General features: G+C 40.1%; 1 protein-coding gene across 7 annotated transcripts in view; it reads left to right on the top strand.

Annotated features, from left to right (window-relative positions):
- The window catches only part of rif1 (replication timing regulatory factor 1), a 97066-nt gene that overhangs the window by 20440 nt on the left and 51373 nt on the right, over window positions 1-25253 (top strand). The window contains exons 7-16 of one of the 7 annotated variants that reach the window (XM_087989272.1): window positions 2182-2371; window positions 3105-3197; window positions 4981-5119; window positions 11467-11618; window positions 12410-12530; window positions 12626-12799; window positions 13548-13658; window positions 14085-14150; window positions 14601-14701; window positions 15770-15832. In XM_087989272.1, coding sequence (XP_087845398.1) covers window positions 2182-2371; window positions 3105-3197; window positions 4981-5119; window positions 11467-11618; window positions 12410-12530; window positions 12626-12799; window positions 13548-13658; window positions 14085-14150; window positions 14601-14701; window positions 15770-15832 — 1210 coding nt within the window. Of the gene's footprint in view, window positions 1-2181; window positions 2372-3104; window positions 3198-4980; window positions 5120-11466; window positions 11619-12409; window positions 12531-12625; window positions 12800-13547; window positions 13659-14084; window positions 14151-14600; window positions 14702-15769; window positions 15857-25253 lie in introns of all 7 variants that reach the window. The other 6 variants (XM_087989268.1, XM_087989269.1, XM_087989270.1 and 3 more) reach the window with 6 other exon arrangements.

Raw genomic sequence — 25253 nt, forward strand, 5'->3', positions numbered from 1 at the left:
CTAGTTGATGTTCATATATCCTGGTGGGTAGTTTTCTGCCTGTTTGTCCATGGTAGCCCACAAACCCAACAACACATTAAAACAGCATCTAATGAACGTGAAAGACTCTATACAGACAGCAAGCAAAATTAATATCATTTACAAAATACCTTGCAAGAACTGTAACAAACACTACATTGGACGAACAGGTAGGAGGCTCACTGAAGATGTTGGCTAGTGTGGTGACGAAACTTATGAAAACTAACCTTCCAGCTCAGCGAGCAAACCTACATCCAGCATTTTACAATATCAAATACTGTGGTTTAATATTGTCCTATGTTTTGTAAAGATTCTTTTGCAGTGTTATATAATAAAATGATTAGAAGTCTGCACAGACATTGGTGCTTGATTTATATCTAAACAAACATCAAACCTGATGACACTGAAAATTTAAGATTTTCTTTCACATATGTACTTGTCATAGCTAAAAGATTAAAAGTTGAGTCTCCAGAAACAAAAACTTTATATTTCTCAAAACCGACCAAATTTGAACATATCAAGATGATTTGGTGCATGTCATAGAGTCATAGAAATGTAAAGCATGGAAACAGACCCATCGGTCCAACTCTTCCATGCCAACCAGATATCCCAATCCAATCTAGTTCCACCTGTCAGCACCTGGCCCATATCCCTCCAAACCCTTTCTATTCATATACCCATCCAGGTGCCTTTTAAGTGTTGCATTTGTACTAAGCTCCATCACTTCCTCTTGCAGTTCATTCCATGCACGCACCACCCTCTGTGTGAAACACTTGCCCCTTAGGTTTCTTTTATATCTTTCTCGTCTCACCCTAAACCTATGTCCTCTAGTTCTGGAATCCCCCACCCCAGTGAAAAGACTTTGTCTATTTATCCTATCCATGCCACTCATGATTTTATGAACCTCTATAAGGTCACCGTTCAGCCTCCAACGCTCCAGAGAAAGTAGCACAGCCTATTCAATGTCTCCCTCTGGCTCAGATCCTTCAACCCTGGCAACATCCTTGTAAATCTTTTCTGAACCTTTTCACGTTTCACAACTTTTTTCTGATAGGAAGGAGACCAGAATTGCACACAGTATTCCAACACTGGTCTAACTAATGTCTTGTACAGCTGCAACATGATCTCACAACTCCTGTACTCAATGCTCTGACCAATAAAGGAAAGCATACCAAATGCCATCTTCACAATCCTAACTACCTGCAAGTCCACGTTCAAGGGGCTATGAACCTGCACTCCAAGGTCTCTTTGTTCAACAACACTCCCCAGGACCTTACCATTAAGTGTATAAGTCCTGCACTGATTTGCTTTACCAAAATGCAACACCTTGCGTTTATCTGAATTAAACTGCATCTGCCACTTCTCAGCCCATTGGCCCATCTGGTCCAGATCCTGTTGTAATCTGAGGTAACCACCTTCGCTGTCCACTACACCTCCAATTTTGGTGATATGTACAAGTTTGCTAACTATACCTCTTAGGCTCTCAATTAGCTTAGAAAAGCTGCTGATTCTTAACTGTTAGTATAATCTTTTATCAGGACATGACCAATGGTTTCCTGGTGGTAAATAGAGTCAGAGTCATAGAGGTCTGCAGCATGGAAACAGGCCCTTGTGCCTAACTTGCCCATGCTGCTTAGTTTTCACAACTTAAACACTTCTTATTTGCCTACATTCGGTCTACATCCCTCCATTATATACCTGTCTAAATGTTTGTTAAATGACAAAATTGTACTCTCTACCAGTACCTCTGGCAGCCCATTCCAGCCACTCACCACCACCTGTGCGGAAAAAATTGCCCCTCTGGGCCCCAACCTGAACTGCATGCAGTATTCCACATGTGGCCTCACAACTGTCATGTACAGCTGCAATAAGATGTCCCTGCTCCTAAAGTCAGTGCTCTGACCAATGAAAGCAAGCATACCAAAAGCTTTCCTTCATCCTGTTTTGTTTAAGATCTTTTAAAAATATTTTTCCAGAAGTTGGATGCTCTATTGGTGCAGCTTCTGAATCTCTTTGCAATTAATTGGTCCATCAAGATGTTTCAACATGTCATGTAATAGTATTTGTAAACTTCTTTTATTCAAAGCATGTGAGATCTATTTGTGGTTTAAGAAAAGTTTCTATAGGTAGCTTTTATAAACTTTTGCTTCTTCTGTTTTGAAGGCTGATAGAACAGACACCTGTTCAGATGGGAGAAACTGCTGTTCGTTGGGCCAAGCTAATACTTCCCCTCGTAGTTCATTCAGCCCCCAAAGTGCGGTTACGGGCAGCAACAGCTCTTGAAATGAGCCTACCACTTCTCCTTCAAAAACAGCAGGAGGTTGCAGGCATAATTGAGCCCTTAATGATCTCAGTAAGTATGAGAGCAAGAATCCTTGGCATTTTGACTTTTGCTTTTTAATCAAAATTTCTTTAGCTAACTGATTAACATTGGAATGTCAAAGCATTTTTAATTTTAAGTTTTCTTTTGTGATTGCCAAGTAAATGTCCACTTTGGGTGTCAATCCAGAGGAAACACATGTGAATGTCCATTTTATCTTCATTACTATTTGCATGTCTGTTTGATGTGCCTGTGTGTCTCTATCAGCTTTGACTTGGTGGTGGCACTCTTGCCTCTTGAGTTAGAAAGTTGTGGGTTCAGAGACTTGAGCACAGATCCAGGTAGACAATGAGGAATGTGGTCCCTGACATTTCTGTAGTCTTGGGTACTGTATTTCAGGTGAGGTATTAGGTTGAGGCTTTTCCGTGCCCTCGTGTGGGTGAATAAAATTCATGGCAATATTTCAAAGGACCTTGAGAGTTTTGTTTTGGTGTCGTAATTGATCATTTGTCTCTTAATCAACACCAAGTTTTATCTGTCTTTAAAAATAAAAGCCTGCTGTGGCTAAATCAGATTAACTAAAGAGGATCCTGTCTACTGAACTATTGGACTTGCCGTTTTGGAAGGCAAAGTGCAAGCCTAAGCCTTAGCCTCATTCTGTGGGGCAACAAGTTGGTGCAGCAAATGTCTCCTTGTTTCTTCATACTTGCCTTTTAAAAAGATGAAGGCTATAATCATGACTTAAAAATCTTTTATACCATTTCAGAAAATGATTCCAGAGCTCCAGAAACTTTTCACAACAAAAAATGAAACTTATGTGTTGAAATTGTGGCCTCTCTTTGTGAAACTTTTGGGAAAGGTAAGATTATCCTGGAATTTGCTTTTAAATAAATAGATGATGATAAATTTGTTATTTTTTCAATTATGTGGCTGATAATGTTGCTTAAAGCTGTTAAGTATTGGAGTCATATGTATTTCTCTAGAATATCGAAAGTCACGAGAAAGGACTTGACCGTGGAATCCCCCACCCCGCCCTCTCCATTCCATCTGTGTTCTGCCTGGTTCCTTTATCCATTCATTCTTCAACTTGGAACATTTTCACAATGACCAGCCATAACCCAGTAGGGTAGATAATTGCAGAGAATCCTAAATCTGAGTGAAGAAATTACTCTTCTCTGTCCTCATTGTACAGCCCATACTCTGATACTCTGCCTAGATGTTCTTGCTCCTGCAACCAGAGTAACATCCTGTACCTGTCCTGTCAAGCCCGTTGAAGTGGAGGAGCCAGTTTTAGACTGGGGTTGACAGTTAAAAATCACACAACACTGGGTTATAGTCTAACAGGTTTATTTGGAAGCAGTACTCCTTCATCAGGCAGTTGTGGAGCAGGACCATGAGACACCAAATTTGTAGCAAAAGAACACAGTGTCATGCAACTGAAATGATATATTGAGCAAAATCATTGTTCAATATATCATTTCAGTTGCAGGACACTTTTCTTTTGCTATAAGTTCTATGTCACATTGTCCTGCTCCACAGTTGCCTAATGAAGGAGCAGTGCTCTGAAAGCCAGTACTTCCAAATATACCTGTTAGACTAAACCTGATGTTTTGATTTTTAACTAAGCACGTTGAAAGAATTGAGTGCTTCAACGAGATCATCCCTCCTCCTTCTTAAATCTAGAATCATCACAAAGTAATGCCCTAACCTCAGGAACCAATCTAATGAACATTTGTTGCACTGTATATCTCTCTTAAATATGAAACTAAAACTACACCCAATACTCCAGATATGTCTCTCAAAAGCCCTCTACAATAGTAGCAAGATGTCCTTATTCCTGCACTGCAATCCCTTTGTACTGAAGACCAAGAAGCTAACGAAGAGTATTGAACCAGTCACAGTTAAACAAAACATTTTTTTTAACCCCCAAAGATGGTTAATTTTTATTCTTCTCGTGATGTGAGCTTCTGAAGTAAGTGGTACCTTTTTTCTGAAGAGATTTGATACAGCGCAGCACAGTTTCAGAAGTCAGTTGAGAGTCAGCAACATAATGCTATAAATCTGGAGTCGCATGTAGCCCAGATCCAGTAGGGATGGTAGATTTTCTCCCTGATAAACAGACAGTAGTGAACCAGTTGGGTTTCTACAACAATCTGATAGTTGATAATCATTATTGAGCATAGCATTTTATTCCAGAATTATTTATTAGGTTTAAATTCTTCTCAACTGCTATTGAATTTTAGACTCTTGCCTTCAGACCTTTTTAGTTTTGACAACTGAATTACTTAGTCAGTGACATTACCATGTTCACTTAAGTGAGGAAGAAGAGCCATGAACACCTTCGTCTCTGAGCTATTAAACATTAAGCTTTAATTGCATGTCCTTTTCTTCATCTGCAGCTTTGAAATCCATATCTAGAATGGGTATGAGGGCAAGAACTATCCTCTTCCATACCTTTCCCATTAAATTATGGTCAATTCATTTTTTTAAAGTTATAGATTGTGTTTGTATGTTTAGCATAATGGGGATTACAAAATGTCATCCATTTTGTTTCGGAAGTTGTCAAACCTGCAACACAGATTAACCCACAGTTACATTTTATTTTCTCTTAATTTACCAAATTAATCTCTTTCCTCTACAAGTCATTGCACCGTGGAGGAAGTTTTATTAATTCTCTACTGCATTTGGAAGAATTGGGTTTTCGTAGTGGCTCTCCAGTTGTCAAGAAAATAGCTTTCATTGCTTGGAAAAGCTTGATCGATAATTTTGCATTGAATCCTGGTATGTGAAGACATGCTTAATCTATTACTTTGAGAAATAGAACAGTACTAATATTTTTAAAATGTTTTGCTGTACAATGTTTTTGATAAATTATCTAACTGTTTTTGAATATGAAGTGTTGGGTGATTTGCTAGCCATTGTTTCTTCTGACTTGCCTCACCCCCTAACTACCATCACAACTAACTATTCCTGAGTTAATACTGTTTTTATTTGAGGGCTATGAAGAAGTAATGAGCAAGTGCAAAGTCTGAGTCTTGAATTTATGACAGCAAAAGATACTCTCAGTGCATTTGGATTCCCGATTTCTCTTTTTCAATGTGGTTGATCTCTGTTCCCTGTGCATGACTACTTAAAAGGCAATGTAGTGCTCTTTTAATTTGTGAAACATCTTCAAGTGCTTTAGTGCAAGAGCATTGTAAGACAAAATAACACTGAGCCACAAAGGTGATAATAGTTATTTTTCAGAAGCCTGGTCAAAGACGTAGATTTTGAGAAACATATTGAAGAGAAAAGCTAAGTAAGGAGCATGCAGATGGCATTCTGGAGTTTTGAGTGCAGGAATCAAAACGATAGAGCAATTAAAAATGATCATGCATGAGAGCAGAATCAAAGGAGTGCAGATATCTCTCTCTTAATTGTTGGAATGGAGTAGGATTCAGAGGGCTGAGGACATTGAGCATTTGTAACCATGAATGAAATCTGTAAAATTAAGATCATGCATTTGAGTAGTTGAACTAGATGTAACAAACAAAATGAGAATTTTCACAGGTGAGCTAAAATGGGTGAAATGGATTTTGTAGTGAAATAGTCACACTCAAATTCCACAAATGTGAAGTCAGAAGTTTATCTTTGAATTCAACGTGACATTTACTGTTATGATTGAGCTAGCATAATCTCAGCTGTTGGCGTTGAGAAGGTTGAGATTGATAGCCAAGAATGGAGTTTAGTTTAAGGGCTGATAACAATGATTTCAGTCTTTCCAATACTCAATTGCAAAGAGGTTCTGTAAATCCTGGATGTCTGATAATTTAACAACAGTGAAGGAATCTAGAGAGCTGGCCATGAGCGAGAACTTGAAGTAATTGGTTAATGTGAAAACCAACAAAAGCACATTCGAAAGAAATGTCCACTGACAGTGAGACAAATCAATATGCGAACATACTGTCCCATCAGTCTATTCTAAAGCATCAAAAAAATGGTGGGAGGGTTCATCAATAGTTGTATCATGTGACGGTTAGCCAGTGATACCCCCCCCCCCCCCCCCCCCCCCCCCCCAGTACTTGCTTTGGGTTCTACCCATTCTGCTGTTCCCCTTGTTACAGCCTTGATTCACATATGAGTGAAAGAGATGAACCCCAGAGGTGAGGTACCATGGAGACAACATTTGACTGAAGTGGATGTAGGTTTGCTCGCTGAGCTGAAAGGCTCATTTCCAGACGTTTCATTACCTTACTAGGTAACATCTTCAGTGGACCTCATGCGAAGCAATGCTGAAACTTCCTGCTTTCTATTTATATGTTTGCGTTTCTTTGGGTTGGTGATGTTATTTCCTGTGGTGAAGTTACTTCCTGTTTCTTTTTCTCGGGGTGGTAGATGGGGTCAAACTCGATGTGTTTGTTGATAGAGTTCTGGTTGGAAAGCCATGCTTCTAGGAATTCTCGTGCATATCTTTCTTTGGCTTCTCTTCGGATGGATGTATTGTCCCAGTCAAAGTGGTGTCCTTCCTCATCACTAGCCTGATGATATTCTAGTGGACCTGTGCCTTACGACCCACTTGACCTTCAACAACAACTTACAGACGAACCAATGGAACACCCATGGGATCTCCAATATCAGGGTTCGTAGCAGAGGCAGTAAGTTAGAGGAAACCTTCAAGACCATCAATAATACCCATACTGGCATAAAATTCACTAAAGAGGAGGAAAACAACAACAAACTGCCATTCCTAGATGTCTCAGTAGAGCGAACAGCCAATGGCGAACTTAGAACCAGCATCTACAGAAAAACAACACGTACAGACCAAAAACAACACATACAGAACTACAGAAGTAATTATCCATTGGATGCTGCCTGACCTGCTGCGCTTTTCCAGCAAAACATTTTCAGCTCTGATCTCCAGCATCTGCAGTCCTCACTTTCTCCTCGAAGATTTTAACCTACTGTGAATCCTCTTACAAGGATGCCTTCCTTGAAGAAGCTCTCTTCTCCCTCTACAAGGATTTCAGTGAGTCCCTCTCTCACTGCACACCCCAGGTCATCTCCTCTGCACAGTAGCTCTTCAGCCACGTTCTCAAACAGACTCACTACCACAGCCACATCTCCTTCCTCAGCACCTGCCTACGGAACCAACTGATCCCGCAAGGACTCCGGACTACGTTCCGACCAACAAAATTTGGACCCAACCAGGACAACCAGTACCTACAACAAATCCGAAGCCTCCAGCAACAGACCTCCCTCCGGATCCTTCGCTCCACGCTTGCAGCCATGCGCCGCTACCTACATTCCCTGCAATTAGACCTACCCCAGCTCAAGACAACACTCTCACAGACCTGTAAAGGACCTCTACTGTTCTTCATCCACAGAAGAATCCATACACTAAATAAACAGTTCTTCCTAGCCATATCGGAAATTAAAGACAGTAAGTACCAAAAACTTTCATGTACTTACCCCCACACTCTGGGTGCCTCACCTGTTCCAGAATCTTGCATCGGCCTCCGAAGTCGTTCCGGCGCCATTAACCACACGTCTGCTACAACGCCCGCGGCAACAACCGCCGCCACGGACCATGACGTTACTTCCACCCCCACCAACCTCGCAGCCTCCGCGATCGCCACCCAGACAACCGCCTCCACGATCGCCAGGAAGACCATCGCGGACAGATTCGCGGCTATCGGGAATAACACTGTCTCAGTCGTCGCCACAGCCACTTCTGCCTCCTGGGTTGCCGCCGCCGCAGCCACTTCCGCCCCCAGTGACATCACTAACCTGCACGACCACAACGCCGCATGTCTCCGCCCCCACGCCGATCTCCGTCACCATGCCTAACCCCGCCCCACGCCGCCCCCACGCCGATCTCCGTCACCACGCCCAACTCCGCCCCCACACTGATCTCCATCCCCACGCCCAACCCCGCCCCCACTCCCAGCTCCAGCCCCACACCAGGTCCTAGCTCCCAGCCCTGCCGTGTTTTCACCATCCCTCCAGAACTACCCCTCTCTGAGGATGAAAGATCAGTCCTCAGCAGAGGCCTCACCTTCATTCCCCTACGCTCTAGGATTAACGAGTTCAACATGCGGAGTGACGTCGAACAATTCTTCCGCCGCCTTCGCCTCCGTGCCTACTTCTTCAACCAAGACTCTCGCCCACCCTCTGACGACCCCTTCTCCCGCCTCCAACACACCCCATCCACCTGGACACCCCGTGCTGGCCTCTTACCTGCCCTCTATCTCTTCATAGCCAACTGCCGCCCCGACATTAACTGCCTCAACCTCTCCACCCCTCTCACCCACTCCAACCTCTCACCCTCGGAACGTGCAGCCCTCCACTCCCTCCGTTCCAACCCCAACCTCACTATCAAACCAGCAGACAAGGGAGGCGCGGTAGTAGTTTGGCGCACCGACCTTTACACCGCTGAGGCTAAACTCCAGCTCGCGGACACCTCCTCCTACTGCCCCCTTGATCATCTCCCAGAACATCCATAACGTCATCTCCTCAGGGGATTTCCCATCCACTGCCTCCAACCTCATAGTCCCACAACCCCGCACCGACCGTTTCTACCTCCTGCCCAAAAACTGCCCCGGCCGACCCATTGTCTCAGCCTGCTCCTGCCCCACCGAACTCATCTCTGCATACCTCAACACGGTCCTGCCCCCCTTAGTCCAAGAACTCCCACCTACGTTCGGGACACCACCCATGCCCTCCACCTCCTCCATGATTTTCGCTTCCCTGGTCCCCAACGCCTTATCTTCACCATGGACATCCAGTCCCTGTACACCTCCATTCCCCATCACGAAGGACTTAAAGCCCTCCGCTTCTTCCTTTCCCGCCGTACCAACCAATACCCTTCCACCGACACCCTCCTTCGACTGACTGAACTGGTCCTCACCCTGAACAACTTCTCTTTCCAATCCTCCCACTTCCTCCAAACCAAAGGAGTAGCCATGGGCCCCAGCTATGCCTGCCTCTTCGTAGGATATGTCGAACAGTCCATCTTCCGCAGCTACACTGGCACCACCCCCCACCTTTTCCTCCGCTACATCGATGACTGTATCGGTGCTGCCTCATGCTCCCACGAGGAGGTTGAACTTTTTTTTAATTGCCTCATTCCTGAAGAAGGGCTTATGCCCGAAACGTCGATTCTCCTCTTCCTTGGATGCTGCCTGATCTGCTGCACTTTTCCAGTAACACATTTTCAGCTACAGAAGCAATCATCCCAACATCCACAAATGAAGCTGCATCAGAACATTATTTCAACGCAAAGGAACTATGCAGAGCAGAGGAAAATCTCCTGTACAGTGTGTTCAAAAAGAATGGGTACCCAATGAACACAGTCTGCCGATTTCTCAGCAACAAACCCAAACAAGCAGACAAAACACGTCCAGAAACCCTAGCCGCACTCCCCTGCATCAAAGATATCTTGGAAATGACTGCCAGACTACTCAGACCCCTTGGCATCATGGTAGCCCACAAATCCATCAACACACTAAAACAGCAGTTAATGAACTTGAAAGACCCTATACAGACAATGAGCAAAACTAATGTCATTTACAAAATACTATGCAAGGATTGTAACAAACAATACATTGGACAAACAGGCAGAAGACTAGCCACCAGGCTACATGGACACCAATTAGCCACAAAAAGACATGACCTTCTCTCTCTAGTATCCTCACATACGGATGAGGAAGGGCACCACTTCGACTGGGACAATGCATCCATCCGAGGAGAAGCCAAAGAAAGACATGCACGAGAATTCCTAGAAGCGTGGCATTCCAACCAGAACTCTATCAACAAACACATTGAGTTAGACCCCATCTACCACCCCGAGAAAAGGAACAGGAAGTGACTTCACCGGAAATAACATTACCAACCCAAACATATAAATAGAAAGCAGGAAGTTTCAGCATTGTTTCGCATAAGGTCCACTGAAGATGTTACCTAGTAAGGTAATGAAACTTCTGGAAATGAACCTTTCAGCTCAGCGAGCAAACCTACATCCAAAACCTCAACCTGAGCTACAAATCTTTTCAAAACTTGCATTTGACTGAATATGACATCAAATTGTCGTAGCAAAACTGAAGTCCGCTTTTTAACCTTTAAATAGCCTCAGATTAATCAGGCTTTGGTGTGGGAAACAATTCTGCATTTCTTGGAGTCAGACCTAGGGCAAAGGAAGATGTTTTTGGTTAGTTGGAGGTCAGTCATCTCTATTCAGAGCTTCACTGCAACAGTTTTTTTGGCTAGATATCTTCTTAATCGACCTGTTCCAAGATGTTATGACAGCTCTCTGAAGCAGGTGAGACAAGAAGCCAGACCTTCTGGTTTAGAGGTAGAGACTCTGATTGTCTCTAGAGTCCTTAAATCACAAGCCAATCTGCGAGTTGTTTGGTAGATTTGAACTACAGATCTTAGAACATTATCTAGGTCTCTGGATTAAAAAGACTAGCAATAATACCACTAGGCTCAACTATCTTAAGCTGCTTCAGCAATGACCCTCCCACTAGAAGAGTACACTTACATAGACATGGCAGATGTTTAGCACCATTTATGGCTCCTTTGATTCTGAAGTGCACCATTTCAATATGCTGCATGGCTTAGTCAGCGTCTGGACTTTTGTTACTAAAGGCAATTGTGTAACCATATCAGGATGGTGTGTGGCTTGTGGGGGAATTTTTTTGGTTTTGTAGCCACAGTATTTTAAGGCTGATCTAATTAAGTTTCTGGTCAAAAGTAAACAGTTTGTTGACATTAGGGCTTCAATGGTAATGCCTTTTAATGTCAAGTGGAGATGATTAATTATCTCTTGTTAGAGAAGATCATTGCCTGACATCGTGATGTGAATGTAACTTTGTATGAAAGTTTCTTGGCATCATGCCTTTTTACCTGCACTCTGATCTTGACTTGGCAATATTCCTCCCTTGTTAGAAACAGTATTAACACAGTCCTTGGCACAACTCTAAATCGTTCTCATGTTGGCAGGTTGTAAGACACTGGGAAAAGATGAAAAGGAAATGGGAGCAAGAAGTTAAATGCTCAGGATTTTTTGTTGATGAAAGAAAATTATTTCAAATATTTTCATCATCCATTCTTTCAGTATTATATATATTAAATTTTCCTTTATTGTGCAGATATACTTTGCAGTGCAAAACGTCTCCGGCTGCTCATGCAGCCATTGAGTTCCATTCATGTAAGAACAGAGATTTTGGGCCTGGCCAAACTAGAGGTTTGGTGGTATTTGGCTCTTCGGCTAGGACCACAGCTTTCTGCTAACTTTGATCAGGTAAGAAAAGTCAACAGTCTGAGGAGTGCAACTATGTTTGCACGTCATATTTGCTGACTGGTTTGTTTGTCTCCTGTATGATGCTGCAAACAGGAAAGAAATATTGCTTACTGTTAATTTACTGAGGTGAGAAAGTTTGTGGATTAATAATATCTAGAGATTTTTTAACTTTATTAGTCTTGGCTTTGAAAACATTTACTCAAGGTTTGTGAAAATTTGACCAAGTCTGAGTTCACAGCTACTTTGTGATGGAAATGGTCAGTAATAAAGGGAACCTTGTAATCTTTTGATAGGCTAGCCAAGATCTTCTGGGCTTTTGCTACATCTTTGTCCAGTGGGGTTTGGGATTTGCTGCATCATGTACACTAGTAGCATTATTTCTATATTTTGTGTTCAAGCACTAGGATTATAAGAAAGGTTCCATTGCATTCTTAGAACTCTTTGAAGCAGATTCAGTTTAGTAAAAACTATACATAACTGCTTTCTGAAACTGAATTGTCTTCATTCCTTTATTGTTTCCTTTATATTTTAAAAAGTTTTTTAAATGTCTCCAGATTGGAGCTGCCCTCAAATGTAAAAAGGGTTCTCACTTGTTCAAAGTTGTTTGTTTGAACTGCTTTCAGACTTTTGACTAAAACTTGCTTGAATAGAATATTATCCAGGTATTTTGATGCTAAACAGGTTTTATAATGTTTATGAAATAACATTTTTGAAAATAAGTTATTTCTGATATTATTAACAATATTTTCTCAACATTAAATATTTGATGCAATCTTCTAATATAATGGTAGGTTTGTGTCCCGCTGCTACAGAATGCATTTGGTATTGATGGAACTGTGCAACCATCAGGAACACCTTGCAGAACTGCAATGGTCTCTCCTAATACAACCCCGGCTTCTGCTCAGAAACCAGGTAAAATTTGATAAATATTTCAGGCAGTGTGTATGATGCTGCAATAAAACACAATAAAATATTATCTTTCATTGTCCGTGGACACTTTCTTTCAGCAGGTTTTCCTTCACCAAGTCCAACAGTGCCAAGGTTTCAGCTGAATTCTAGCCTCTCCGCGTTGCCTGTAATGCAAGCGGTGCAGCTTGTAGGAGTCGAAGTATTACTTCATTTCCTGGTGGGTCCTGCAGTCACCGATCTGGTTAAACAGAACAAGCTGCAGCTTAGTTTAGGTATGCTTAATTGGTTTATTTTACAGTGCTTTGTTCACCTGTACTGTAATGCATTAGTAACACATCTGGAGCTGCAGTTTCTATGGATTTCACTGGATGTCTGCTTGGAACAGTGAGTTTCACTTTTCTTTAGAGATGTGTTGAGCCTAGTCTGCTATTGGATGATTCTCGGGCAGAGAATACCCTGTTGTCTCAGTCGAATCTCAGGGTTGTAATTGGGCTTCTGGCTTAACATTCAGAGAGGACGGACAGATTTATCTCATTTAGTAATTGACTGTGGTGTCTCAGCTGATCTTGATCCAAATGTCAACATTATTGCCTCCTGAAGGTCTCAATTTGAACTTGTTTAGATACATTGAAAGTTCCATTACCCAAAAGGTAATGCTAATTGAGTGTAGAATGTGATCAAAGCAAGTTTACAAATGTGCTCAATAAATCACTTAATTCAGCAAGACAGTTGTTTCAAAGTGGGTGCAGCTAAAGCTAATTTCTGCTTTAGTTAAAGAAACTAAAACTGAAGCAAATAATGAAATAAAACCATAGCCAAGGCACCATTTTGAAACTGGCTGATTTAGATATTAATCAGAAATTAACCAATGAATTATATTGTAAGGAGTTTTCTCTGCACTAATTAACATGTTAAAAGTTGCTTAATGAACACATTTTTGATATGTCTTTGTATATTTAAGCACTTGCACTGCTTTTTTTCCTTGCTTTCTTTGAAATGTGCCATCGTTGTCTCCTACAGATCCTCTGCAGCACCCATTAATTAATAGCTCGTCATTCTTTTGCAAAAATGCTGGAACCCTTATAACTGCAGTTAGAGATGCATTCCTTTCTGTTGGCAAACTGGGTGAAGGTAAGTCATTTTTTAGCAAAGGAGTTTTGATGTACTGTACTTAACCTCATTTCATACAATAGTGTAGTACAAAAGTTAGGCCCTGTCCTTTTATCTCTAGAAAGTTAACTTCAGTGTTTACATTTTGTTTTGGGGGGGGGGCTGTGTTTGAGGTAAATATTGGAATAATAAGTTGACCGAATTAAATATATTATATAAATGGAAAACACTGGGGACACACCACCACTCATGCACTATCTCTGAGGTGAGGGAGAATTAATGTTTCGGTTCGCGAACTCTTAATTTAAAAAGTCATTCATTGAAATCTTAACTATTTACTGCCTTCAGATGATGCTAAACTTAAGTGGATCTAATGGGTTTTCTTTCAGATTTCCATTGTTCATAATTTATGCCTGTGTTAATGTTAGTTCCTTTTCTTATCTTCAGTAGATGCCATGCTTAATCTTATTTGGAAGTATCTGATCAGCTGTGTGAAAAATGCCATTGAGTCAGGTCAGTAAATTCTGAAAATAGTGCACCCTGTAAGGAAGGATGAAATTGTGATGGAAGTAGAGAGAAGATTTACTAGACTAATACCTGCAACCCACTTTCTGAAAAGATAGTGAAATCAGAGTCTTTGAATATAGAAGTAAAGGTAGATTCTTCACAAGCTGTGGTTGAAATGTCATTGGCGTGAGTAGGAACGTGGATGGTGTTGAATGTCAGAAAAGGCGCACAAGAAGTAACCGAGTAGCCTGGTTCTGCTAATTTGTGTGGTTGTGTGTAAGCATCTTGTTGCCCCGATATTGCCTTGTGAGAAATGGCACTGTTTTTGTTCTAATCTGTTATATAATATCTTAAACTGCTGTAAATAATTAAGCAAAACTATCAGGAACTTTGAATTATGCAGAACGATGTGAAAGCATTTGTTTATAATATTAAGACTTAGTTTTTTAACTTAAGGCTCAAAGAAGGAGCGACAGCCATCAGAAGTATTGACACTCCTGTTGCAAGCATTACAGCAAATAGTGAATTCAAATGCAATCTCCGCACAGAAAGCTTTGGTAAGTACATTAAACTATTTGTTTTTGAAATACTTAGCCAATTGTGTCTTTTAAAAATTTGTTTATTCATTTTACTTTAGCAAAAAAGGGTAGTCTACATTACATTTTTAAAATAAGTATCTTTAAGTTCTGACTGTATGTTAGTATTATCAAAAGTAAATACTTCCTTTGGAGGCATGTTGTAATATTTTATCATTGTTCAAGTCCTAATGTACCAGTTAACTGGAATGCATTTTCACTTCAATTGAAACTTCATGCACGAAGTGTTCAGTTTACCTTGGGTATAATTGTGTGGCCGAATTCTTACTTTTTACTTTGCTTTTATTTTAAAGTAATAAAAGCTGAGTTTCTCCATCATCTTGTTTGTTTTGAATTCCTAAACACTTTTGTGTTCGAATCCAGCTGTTTTCTCTAAACACCACTTGCTTCAATCTTTATTAGACAGTGAAAAGTTACATTTTCCAATTGTTTTTATTTCCTCTGACCCTGTCCTTGGTTATCTTGGCTCTTGACAATATGAATTGCACCAGTTGGACTGTAATGACTATTATTTTGAAATAAACTTATACATTCAGTGTAGTGTGGTGCATCCAAATAGTAAAACTTTTTTTTTGTTAAAAAGTCAATACTGAAACTTGTACTAATGCAAGCAGTTTTTAAAAAGAAACTACAAATCTCAACTTGAAATAAAATGCTGCTAAATGAAGAATATATGATTTTAATTTATTTTTCCCAGGATTTTAAAACTCCTTTTCTTTGTCCTCTTCATCTCCCTTTGTTTTCTTACACACCTGTTTTCCTCTGGTACCTTATTCAGGATTGTTCATGCTTGATCATAAACAGTGTGTTAACATTCAACTGTTGATGCTCATTCCTATTAAATCCTTGTGTACGCTTGTAGTGTTGAGACCCGACACGCAGCCCTTGCTGTCTTCCTAATTTGATGCGTATTTGAAATTTATATCTTAAATCTTGTATTCTGTTTGGTTTGGTCATATACTTTCACCAATACAGGTAGAGTGATTTATAGATGAATAATGCTATTATTTTGCTTGCTTTTCTTTCTAGGCTCTTATAGAGGCAACTGTCAGAGGACTTCCTCAAAAGATTTTGGGATCACCAGCATACCAGGTCGCCAACATGGACCTTCTGAACGTATGCATGTACCTTGTGTTATGTTGTTATGTGAGAAAAGATGCGCTTAGAGCGATGAGTGAAGTTCCATTACTCTTTGTCAACCCCTAATCGACACAAGTACCCTTCCTGGAGTAGATCTGTTTGGGTCAACTTAAGTATTCTACTTTGAATAAGTCTTAAATCATAGAATACCAAACAATGCAGAAAAAGGCCATTTGACCAATTTTGAGTCTGCACTGATTATTCATCAGGACTTGAAACATTAATTCTAATTTCTCCCTGCAGATGCTGCCCGACGTACTGAGTTTCTACAGTAATTCCTGTTTTTGTCTTTAATCTCCAGCATTTGCAGTTCTTTGACTTCTCTTATCCTTTAATATTGTTCACCCCCATCAAGTCTTCTTTTCATTATGCGCTGTTCCAAAGAGATCAAACCCAGTCAATCCAGTGTTATGACAGGTTCTCATTTCTGTCTGTATTCTTGTAAATCTGGGATGTGCCCTTTCTAATGAGATCACATCATTCGTATAGTAGTGACCAGAACTTTGCACAATACTATAGCTGCAGTCTAACTAGCATAGTTCTAGCATGATCTCCCTGTTATTAAACTCTAGATCTTGTCAAATAAAGTATCAGTATACTATCTAAATCATTTTTATTTCTTGTCCTACCATCTTCAAATCGATAGATGTACACTGCATGTATTTGCAATTGTTCATCTAATCTTAGAATTCCTTTTCCCAATAAATTACTCTATACTTTTTCTAATTTGCATTATATTTGACTATTTTTGGTCCATGTGATTCTTTCATTGCTATTTTCAAAAATATCTTGCTTTTATCCTTTATTATCAACTGCATGTCAATTTTTTTTGATTATGAAATTTTCCAGACAACAACATTCCTACATTTAAATCTACATCCTTGTCATACCCCATAAAGAGCAAGGAGCCAAGTACCGAGCCCTCGAGTTGCACAAATGTCTCTTTGCAGCCACTGAGTCAATTTTGGATCTAATTCGACAATTTCCTTTGGATCTCCGGTGTCGTCAAGCCTATAATATGGAACCTTGTCGAATTGTGCCAAAGTCTCTGTAGGCCACATCAAATGTGCTACATTCATTGACCAAACTTGTAATGAGATTTAAAAAAAAATTAATCCTCTCCATAAGGTACAATCCTCTCCCTCAGGTACAGTCCTTTTTTAAAAAAAAACACGCTGACTGTCCTTGAATAATCTGTGCTTCTCTACTGATTTGTATCATCACAGAAATGCTTTCACTCACTTGCCCAACATTTGAGATTAGACAGAGTGGCCTGCAATAACTTGTACTATCCATTCTGCCCTCTTTTATACGACCTTAGTTATAGCACTGGAGGATTCCTATAGCCAGCAAAGATTGAAAAGATTGGTGAAAAATTCCTTATTTCTTCCCTTGCTTAGACGGTAAGAAATGAGGCAGAATTAGGTCATTCAGCCCATTGTGTCTGCTCCACCATTTCAATTGAAATTGATATGTTTTTCATCCTCATTCTCCTGCCTTTTATTCATTACTCCAGTTCCCTTTACTAATCAAGAACCTATCCATCTGTCTTAAATATGCTCAGTGACTTTGCGGTCACAACCCTCTTCGGCAATGAATTCCACAAATTCACCACCCTGCTAGCTAAAGAAAGTTCATATTTTAATTCAAAAGGGTCTTCCCTTCACTCTGAGGATGTGCCCTCTGGTTTTAGTCTCTCCTCCTCCTTCTATTGGAAAATCATCCCCAATACTCTTTCCTGGTCTCTCTCTAGGCTGGAAGTTACAATGGTTTTATTGGTGAACATGTTTTCATGGCCTCTTTTTGCTTTCCTTATTGCTGTACAGTTTCACTGCTTTTTCTGTAATCCTCCTGCTTTGTGCAGGATTGAGCTGTAATATCTGACAGAATTTCTTTCCTTTCCCTTATTCTATTCTATTTTTATAGTCTTTGGCAGCAAGGATGGTCTAGATTTGAGTCCCCTAATTTTTACTTTGTGGAAGTGACACTGAAAACAACAACTTGAAAGATCAGTCCATTATTTTGTTGCACCAAATTTCAGCTTAGTAAAATTCAGAACTGTCACCTCGCTTGTACTTGCTGCAAGCACTACCAAATAAGTTCTTCCGAATGCATTTTAGAAATTCTGAATCCTCTTATCGTTTCAATGAAATTGTTCCAATTTATTTTGGGATAGTTGATATTCCCTAATGCTGCCTTTTCTGTAATTTGCCACATTTGCTCTTCCACCTGAGTCTCTGGTGCTCTACAGTATATTCGGAATAATATGAATGTCTTTTTCTTCTTTAGTTCAACCTACATGATTTCATTTAATTCTCCTTCTACTCTATTATCCCTCTTCACAACCTTAATTGATTTGTTGCTCATGACCGGTATAGTCCAGTTTTTAATTGCCTTTTTATGTAGAAAATCCTGTTAATGGAAATGTTGAGCAGCCATTCCTGCTACTTGTTTAAGTATTTCATTTTCATTAACATCTTAATAATAGCAGCCCTCCAAGTATTTACCTGTAACCAAAATTCACCTCTTCTATTCATGGACTCCTTGAATGGCAATTTGTGCCACTACTCATTAACTTTCAGCCTCTAATTCCTGAATCTGTACTTTGACTCACATTCAACTGCCCAACTGGTTTCAATATATCTCAACAGCTCTAGCAAATGTGGCTGAGAGGTTGGTTCTAGTTCCATACAGGTCGTACCTACCCTAAAACCAGCACTGATATATCAGGAATCTCCGGTTCTGTCCAGCCAAGCAGTTACCTGTACTATCTCATCCTATATGTTGTTGAGTTGAGAGCAATCGGGAGATGGTTAGCTTTATAAGATTTTTTTTTAAAAAAGCAAGAATAGTCCATTTTTGATCCATGGGGCCTGCTCTGCCATTCAGTACGATCAAAGCGGATCTGGTTACAGCCATAGCTACTTTTCTATCTGCCCCCATAATCTTTTTGACAATCAGAAATCTCTAACTCAGTCTTGAATGTTCATTGACTCAGTACTTACTGATTTCAGTAGGAATTCTTATTATCTCTATCTTAAATGGGCGACTCCTGCTTTATTAATCTGCCCCCTAATTCTAGATTCCCAATGAAGGGAATAATTTCTTTCAACATCTGCTCCATCAAAGTCCCTTCAGCATCTTACCTTCCAGTAAGATCACCTCTTATTCTTATAAATCGTAATGGGTATGGCTTTAACTATCTCACCTTTTACTTCATAAGCTGACCCCTTCATCTCAGAAATCAGCCTGGTTGATTTTCTCTGAACTGTGTCCAATGCAATTGTACTCTTGAATCAAAAACTGTATACTATAAACCCTGATTCTTGTACAGTTATTGCAAGACTTTCCAACATCCATTTCCCTTGCAGTAAAGAACAATATTCCCTTACTAGCTAGACTGGCAAGTTAACTTTATGGTTTGTCAGGTTCCTGTATACCATGACACTCTTCACTGTTTTGCCATTATATAATGTGGAGGAATGAGTGTTGAACTGTGGTGGACAAAGTTAGAAATTACACAAAAGCAGGTTATTTCAAAACCAGGCAGCTGATGAAGGAGCAACACTCCGAAAGCTAGTGCTTTCAAATAAACCTGTTGGTCTATAATCTAGAGTTGTGATTTTTAACTTTGCCACTATATGTTTTTAATTTCGCTGTCCTCCTTGTCAAAGTAATTTCATCTGCCAGATTTTTTCCCCTCTTTTAATTTGATCTCACAATGTGGGCATCACTGACCAGGGTGGAACTTATTGCTAATTTCTAATTGCCCTGACAGTAATGGTGAGCTGCCATCTCTCCACTGTTGTGGTGCAAGGAGTAGGTGTACCAATAGTACTGTTCCAGGATCTTGACCCATTGCCAGCAAAGGATCAGTAAAATATTTCAAAATATGGATGATATGTATCCATTGTGATTTTTGAGAAGATTTGTGGCTCAGGTTGATGTTCAGATTGTCAGTTTGCTCGCTGAGCTGGAAGGTTTGCATCCATTTGCAAACTCTATCATTTACAGAAAGGTCCTATCTTTATATTGTAAATTTGGTGTATCACAGTCAGTCCCTTCATCCAAAGCTTAAAGATGAATCATAATGACTAAACCCCCTCTGCAGCATCACTCCATTAGCAACTGTTCTGCCAAACTGAAAATGATCTATTTACCGCTATTTTCCTATTAGTTAATTCTGTATTCATGTTAATATGTCCCCTTCGACCCTGAGCTTCGATTTGCACCTTCTTGAATACCTTCTGGAAATCTAAATTATTACATCTAATGGTTTGTACCCTGCTTGTTGCATTTTCAAAGAACACTGAAAATTTGTCAAGTATAATTGCCCTTTCTAACAATTGTGTGGATTCGGCCTGATTATATTATGATTTTATAAATACATGTCGTTCTGCTATAATGTGCGTTTTGTTGGAATATTTACTGTAATGCAATTGACAAATTGGGGCCATTGTTTCTAAAGCAATAACTTTTAACACGTGTTGGCTGTAATGCGATTACATTGAGCTAAGAGCAGCAAGGAGGGGACATGAAAAGTCCTTAGTTGGTAGGATTAGGGAAAACCCTAAGGCTTTCTATAGGTATGTCAGGAATAAAAGAATGACGAGGGTAGGAATAGGTCCAGTCAAGGATAGTAGTGGGAAGTTGCGTGTGGAGGCTGAAGAGATTGGGGAGACACTGAATGAATACTTTTCGTCAGTATTCACTCAGGAACAGGACATTGTTGCCGATGTGAATATTGAATCACAATTAATTAGAATGGACGGCTTTGAGGTATGTAGGGAAGAGGTGTTGGAAATTCTGGAAAGGGTGAAAATAGATAAGTCCCCTGGGCCTGATGGCATTTATCCTAGGATTCTCTGGGAAGCAAGGGAGGAGATTGCAGAGCCATTGGCCTTGATTTTTATGTCCTCGTCTACTGAAATAGTGCCAGTCGACTGGAAGATAGCAAATGTGGTTCCCTTGTTCAAGAAGGGGAGTAGGGATAACCCTAGTAACTATAGGCCGGTGAGTCTCACTTCTGTTGTGGGCAAAGTCTTAGAGAGAATTGTAAGGGATAGGATTTATGAACATCTGGATAGGAATAATGTGATCAAGGATAGTCAGCATGGTTTTGTGAAGGGCAGGTCGTGCCTCACAAACCTTATTGAATTCTTTGAGAAGGTGACTAAGGAGGTAGACGAGGATAAAGCGGTAGATGTGATGTGTATGGATTTTAGTAAGGTGTTTGATAAGGTTCCCCATGGTAGGCTACTGCAAAAAATACGGAGGTATGGCATTGAGGGTGAGTTGGAGATTTGGATTAGGAATTGGCTGGCTGGAAGAAGACAGAGGGTAGGAGTTGATGGTAAAGGTTCATCTTGGAGTGCAGTTACTAGCGGTGTTCCGCATGGATCTGTTTTGGGACCATTGCTGTTTGTCATTTTTATAAATGACCTGGAGGAGAGGCTAGAAGGTTGGGTGAGCAAGTTTGCGGATGATATGAAAGTCGGTGGAGTTGTTGACAGTGAGGAAGGATGTGGCAGGTTACAGCAGGATATAGATAAGTTGCAGAGTTGGGCAGAAAGGTGGTAGGAAGATCATATGAGGAAAGGCTGAGGCACTTGGGGCTGTTTTCATTGGAGAAAAGAAGGTTTAGGGGTGACTTGATAGAGGTGTACAAGATGATTAGGGGTTTAGATAGAGTTGACCATGAGAACCTTTTTTCACGTATGGAGTCAGCTATTACGAGGGGGCATAGCTTTAAATTAAGGGGTGGTAGGTATAGGACAGATGTTAGGGGTAGATTCTTTACTCAGCGAGTCGTGAGTTCATGGAATGCCCTCCAGTAGCAGTGGTGGACTCTCCTCTTTATGGGCATTTAAGCGGGCATTGGATAGGCATATGGAGGATATTGGGCTAGTGTAGGTTAGGTGGGCTTGGATCGGCGCAACATCGAGGGCCAAAGGGCCTGTACTGTGCTGTATTTTTCTATGTTCTATTGCCAACACTTGAAGTGTTGTTCTAAAGCACGACTTTTCTACAGCATGGCGTTGCATAAAACCGCAACTATTAAATAATAGAAGAATGACCTGTATCCTCCTATATTCTTAATGTATTCTAGCACTTTCCCAATGACCAATTTTAGGCCAATTGGACCAGTTTCCAACGTATTGTGACAAAAAAGCAATTCTTTTTGAAAAAAAATTATCTGTCAAGAATTGTTGTTTTTTTTGCTAAAAAAAAGATAAATCAGAACAGGAATAGTGTATTCGGCTCCTAGGCCTGTTGTGCTGTTCAATTGAATGACTGTTCTGCCATTTGACTTTGCTACCCCTTCTCCATAAACCCCTGATTCCTCTACTAATCAATAGTCCGTGTGTCTTAGCCTTAAATATCCAAAAGGGCTCTTTCCTACAACTCTCTCTGTGGCAAGGAGTTCCACATACACTCAACCCTCTGAAAGAAGAAACTCCTCACCTCAGCCTTAAATTGGCACACCTTTATTCTAAGACTCTACCCTCTCGATCTTTACTCTCCCCTGAGAGGCAGCATTTTCCCTGTTAAGCCCCTGAGGAATCCTAATATGTTTTAATGATATCACACCACATTCTTCTAAACCCCAGTGAGTAGGTTCCCAACCTGTTTAGCCTTTGCTCATAAGAGAGTTCCTTCACACTGGGAACAGTTAGTCTTCTATAACATAAATAGCAGTTTCAGTTACAACTCGTTCGATAATAAAACCCTAGTCTGCTTCAGCCTCCAGTCTAATGTTGTGAATGCCATCTGTTATTTTCTATTTCTGCCTCTTTGTTATAGCACTAAAAATATTGGCTAGTAAAGATAAATGTGTGTTCATCATTAACAACATAAAAACCAGCATTTTACACCCTCCTTTAAATCTGAAGGAAAATCACTCAATTTGAAGTATTTTGCTCTCCATAGATGCCAGAACTTCTGTGTTTGTTCAGCAGTTGCTGTTTTTGTTTAAGATTTCTAGCATCTATGGTTCTTGGTTTCATTTTTTTAAAGTTTTTTGTCTTTCATTCATCAGGGCAATTTGCAAGAATGTTAATTCGAGGTGAAGGCTAACAACATTACTGCATGAGTGGAGAGTGCTAATTATTTGGCAAGTAGACTTGGTAGAGGCATTGTTAGGTGGTTCTATCAATTAATGATTTGTTAAACTTCAAACCAATCCTGACAGTTTACTGCCTGACAGTTTGACACTAGTCAAGAAACTGCCCTGAGAAATTAGCTACTTGTCTGATGTTTTGTTGAGTTGAAACAGGAATAATGCATGTTAGTGTTCTCCCTGTCAGCCAAGAACAGGGACCTGAATGTTAATGTAATAAACTTGCCATTCTGTGAGCCTGACAGTCCTAATTGGTGCTGCAAAATCCGTCTTCTTGGCACTCATAAATAGTGCCTGAACCATTCCTGTAAACCTAGTGCTGAAATAGATCACATCAAAGCCATCATGTTGGATATTGGCTTCCAGATCAGATCATTCTTTCATATATACGCAATTCCTAAAAGACCCTCGCATTCCATTTTGATCTTGAAAAGTTCTAGTCTATCCCCAATTGGTAAGATATCTCAAACAGTGGTAGTACTGGTGAAACTCAGTAGATCTGGCGACATCTGTGGAGAGAGTGAAACAAAGTACGCGATTCCAAGCCAATGTGACTGTTCCTCAGAGCTATTCAGGACTCTGGTTCTGATATTGAGTTTGATCAGACTCAAATTTGGAGAGATTATGGAGGTACATGCAGTGGAAGAAAAAGTAGAGGGAATGCAGGCTGCCACCTAAACAAAAAGATGTTCTACTTATCGAGCCAATTAATAATGTGATGTATGAATTTCAGTGCCAGTGTGATGCTGGGTATGTAGGCCATTATCCCAAAGACTTGATTGCATAAAGCCGCATATCCCTTCAAAGAAGGTACTCACTATACCCCAATCAGCCTGCGTTCGAAAAAAAATTGTATGTGTTTCCATCATTAGATGTGATTCTGCAATTGGGCAACATTTGTTGGATAATCCTGTCAAGAATGATGTTGCAACCGATTTAGGCGTATCAGTCAGGCTTTTAAGTGGTGCACCTGCATGTAGCGGAAGCTGCATATATTAATACACAAAGCCCTTTCCTGACAGAATATACTTATGTCTGTTCCATTTCAGCAACAAAGTTGACAGCTTTTTGCTGGGTCATCTCTCTCCTTTGCCCTGATCAGTCAGTCAGTCTGGCTGGTTTTAAATAGTTAACTGATGGTCATTATTTAATTGGTAGGTGGCATTGACATGGTGCATGCACCAATCGATAAACTCCTCATACAGTATGAATACTATTATCTGTTTGCCTTTCCTCTCATTCATCCCCCTTGAATTGTTCTTGCAAATTGTCCTGATGAGTGTAAAACATGTAGCTTCAACAGTGTCTTTTTTTTTCCTGGAATACATTCAAATTGAATTAACAATAACTCTAGTTGTACAGAACGTTGTCTACAGTATTGCCCTAACAAGGCACTTTATTTTTGAAGTAAAATCAGGTCTTCAGGTCTGGCAGCACCTACAGAGAGAACAAGAAAGTTAATGTTTGCAGTCCAATATGACTTCTTTAGAATTCCCATTTCAAAACTTAAATTTTGTTGAAGTCCTTTGCCTTGCACTTGGAACAATTGGCAAGAAATACCAGTGTTAAACAAAATCAAAGTTTATTCTGGACAAGGAGAGTGCTGACTAGTTGGTGAGTAGACTTTGGTAAAAGGTGCACTTGTTATGAAGATGTGGGTGTACTGTACCTTTTTTAAGAGTGTTAAAAGCTAGCAAGTATTCTCCGTAAGATACAATGTAACATGTGTTCCAGCTACTGGGGCAGCTAGGTTAGCTGGTTGCCTGGAAATAACAAAACAGATTTAATTTTACCAATCAGTTTAAATTATATCCCGAAAAATACCAAACTCCAATCCAGTTTGAATTTAAGTATATTGACAGTCTTAAAAGCCAGACACAATCCGATGCTTTTGGGGAATAAGACCGGGGAAAATTGAACGGTTGGGAGGAGAACTGCCAAGCTACTGGCATGTAAAGACTGTCTGAAAAATAGCTTTCTTAAAGGTACCTTTATCGATAAGTAACCTGTGAAGCAGAATCCCCAAGAAGAAGACAGGAATGCAGAGAAAACTGAAAGTTACCTGGTTTTGAGATAACAAGTTTTGTTTTATAAATTTTAATTGAGAGTTTTATTGGACTAGTACTGTTGAAGCAGAAGGTAAAAAATGGGAGAGGAAGGAGTGTAAATACTTGCTAATTATTCTGTTAGACCTTGAAAAATAAAGTTGTTAATTTTTACTTCAAATAGTTCTTGGCAGCTCGAATTTCAGAG

This window comes from Chiloscyllium plagiosum, unplaced genomic scaffold, assembly GCF_037043375.1.
Source record: "Chiloscyllium plagiosum isolate Xiang-an unplaced genomic scaffold, Cpla_swu_hap1 HiC_scaffold_7, whole genome shotgun sequence".
In the NCBI taxonomy this organism is placed as follows: domain Eukaryota; kingdom Metazoa; phylum Chordata; class Chondrichthyes; order Orectolobiformes; family Hemiscylliidae; genus Chiloscyllium; species Chiloscyllium plagiosum.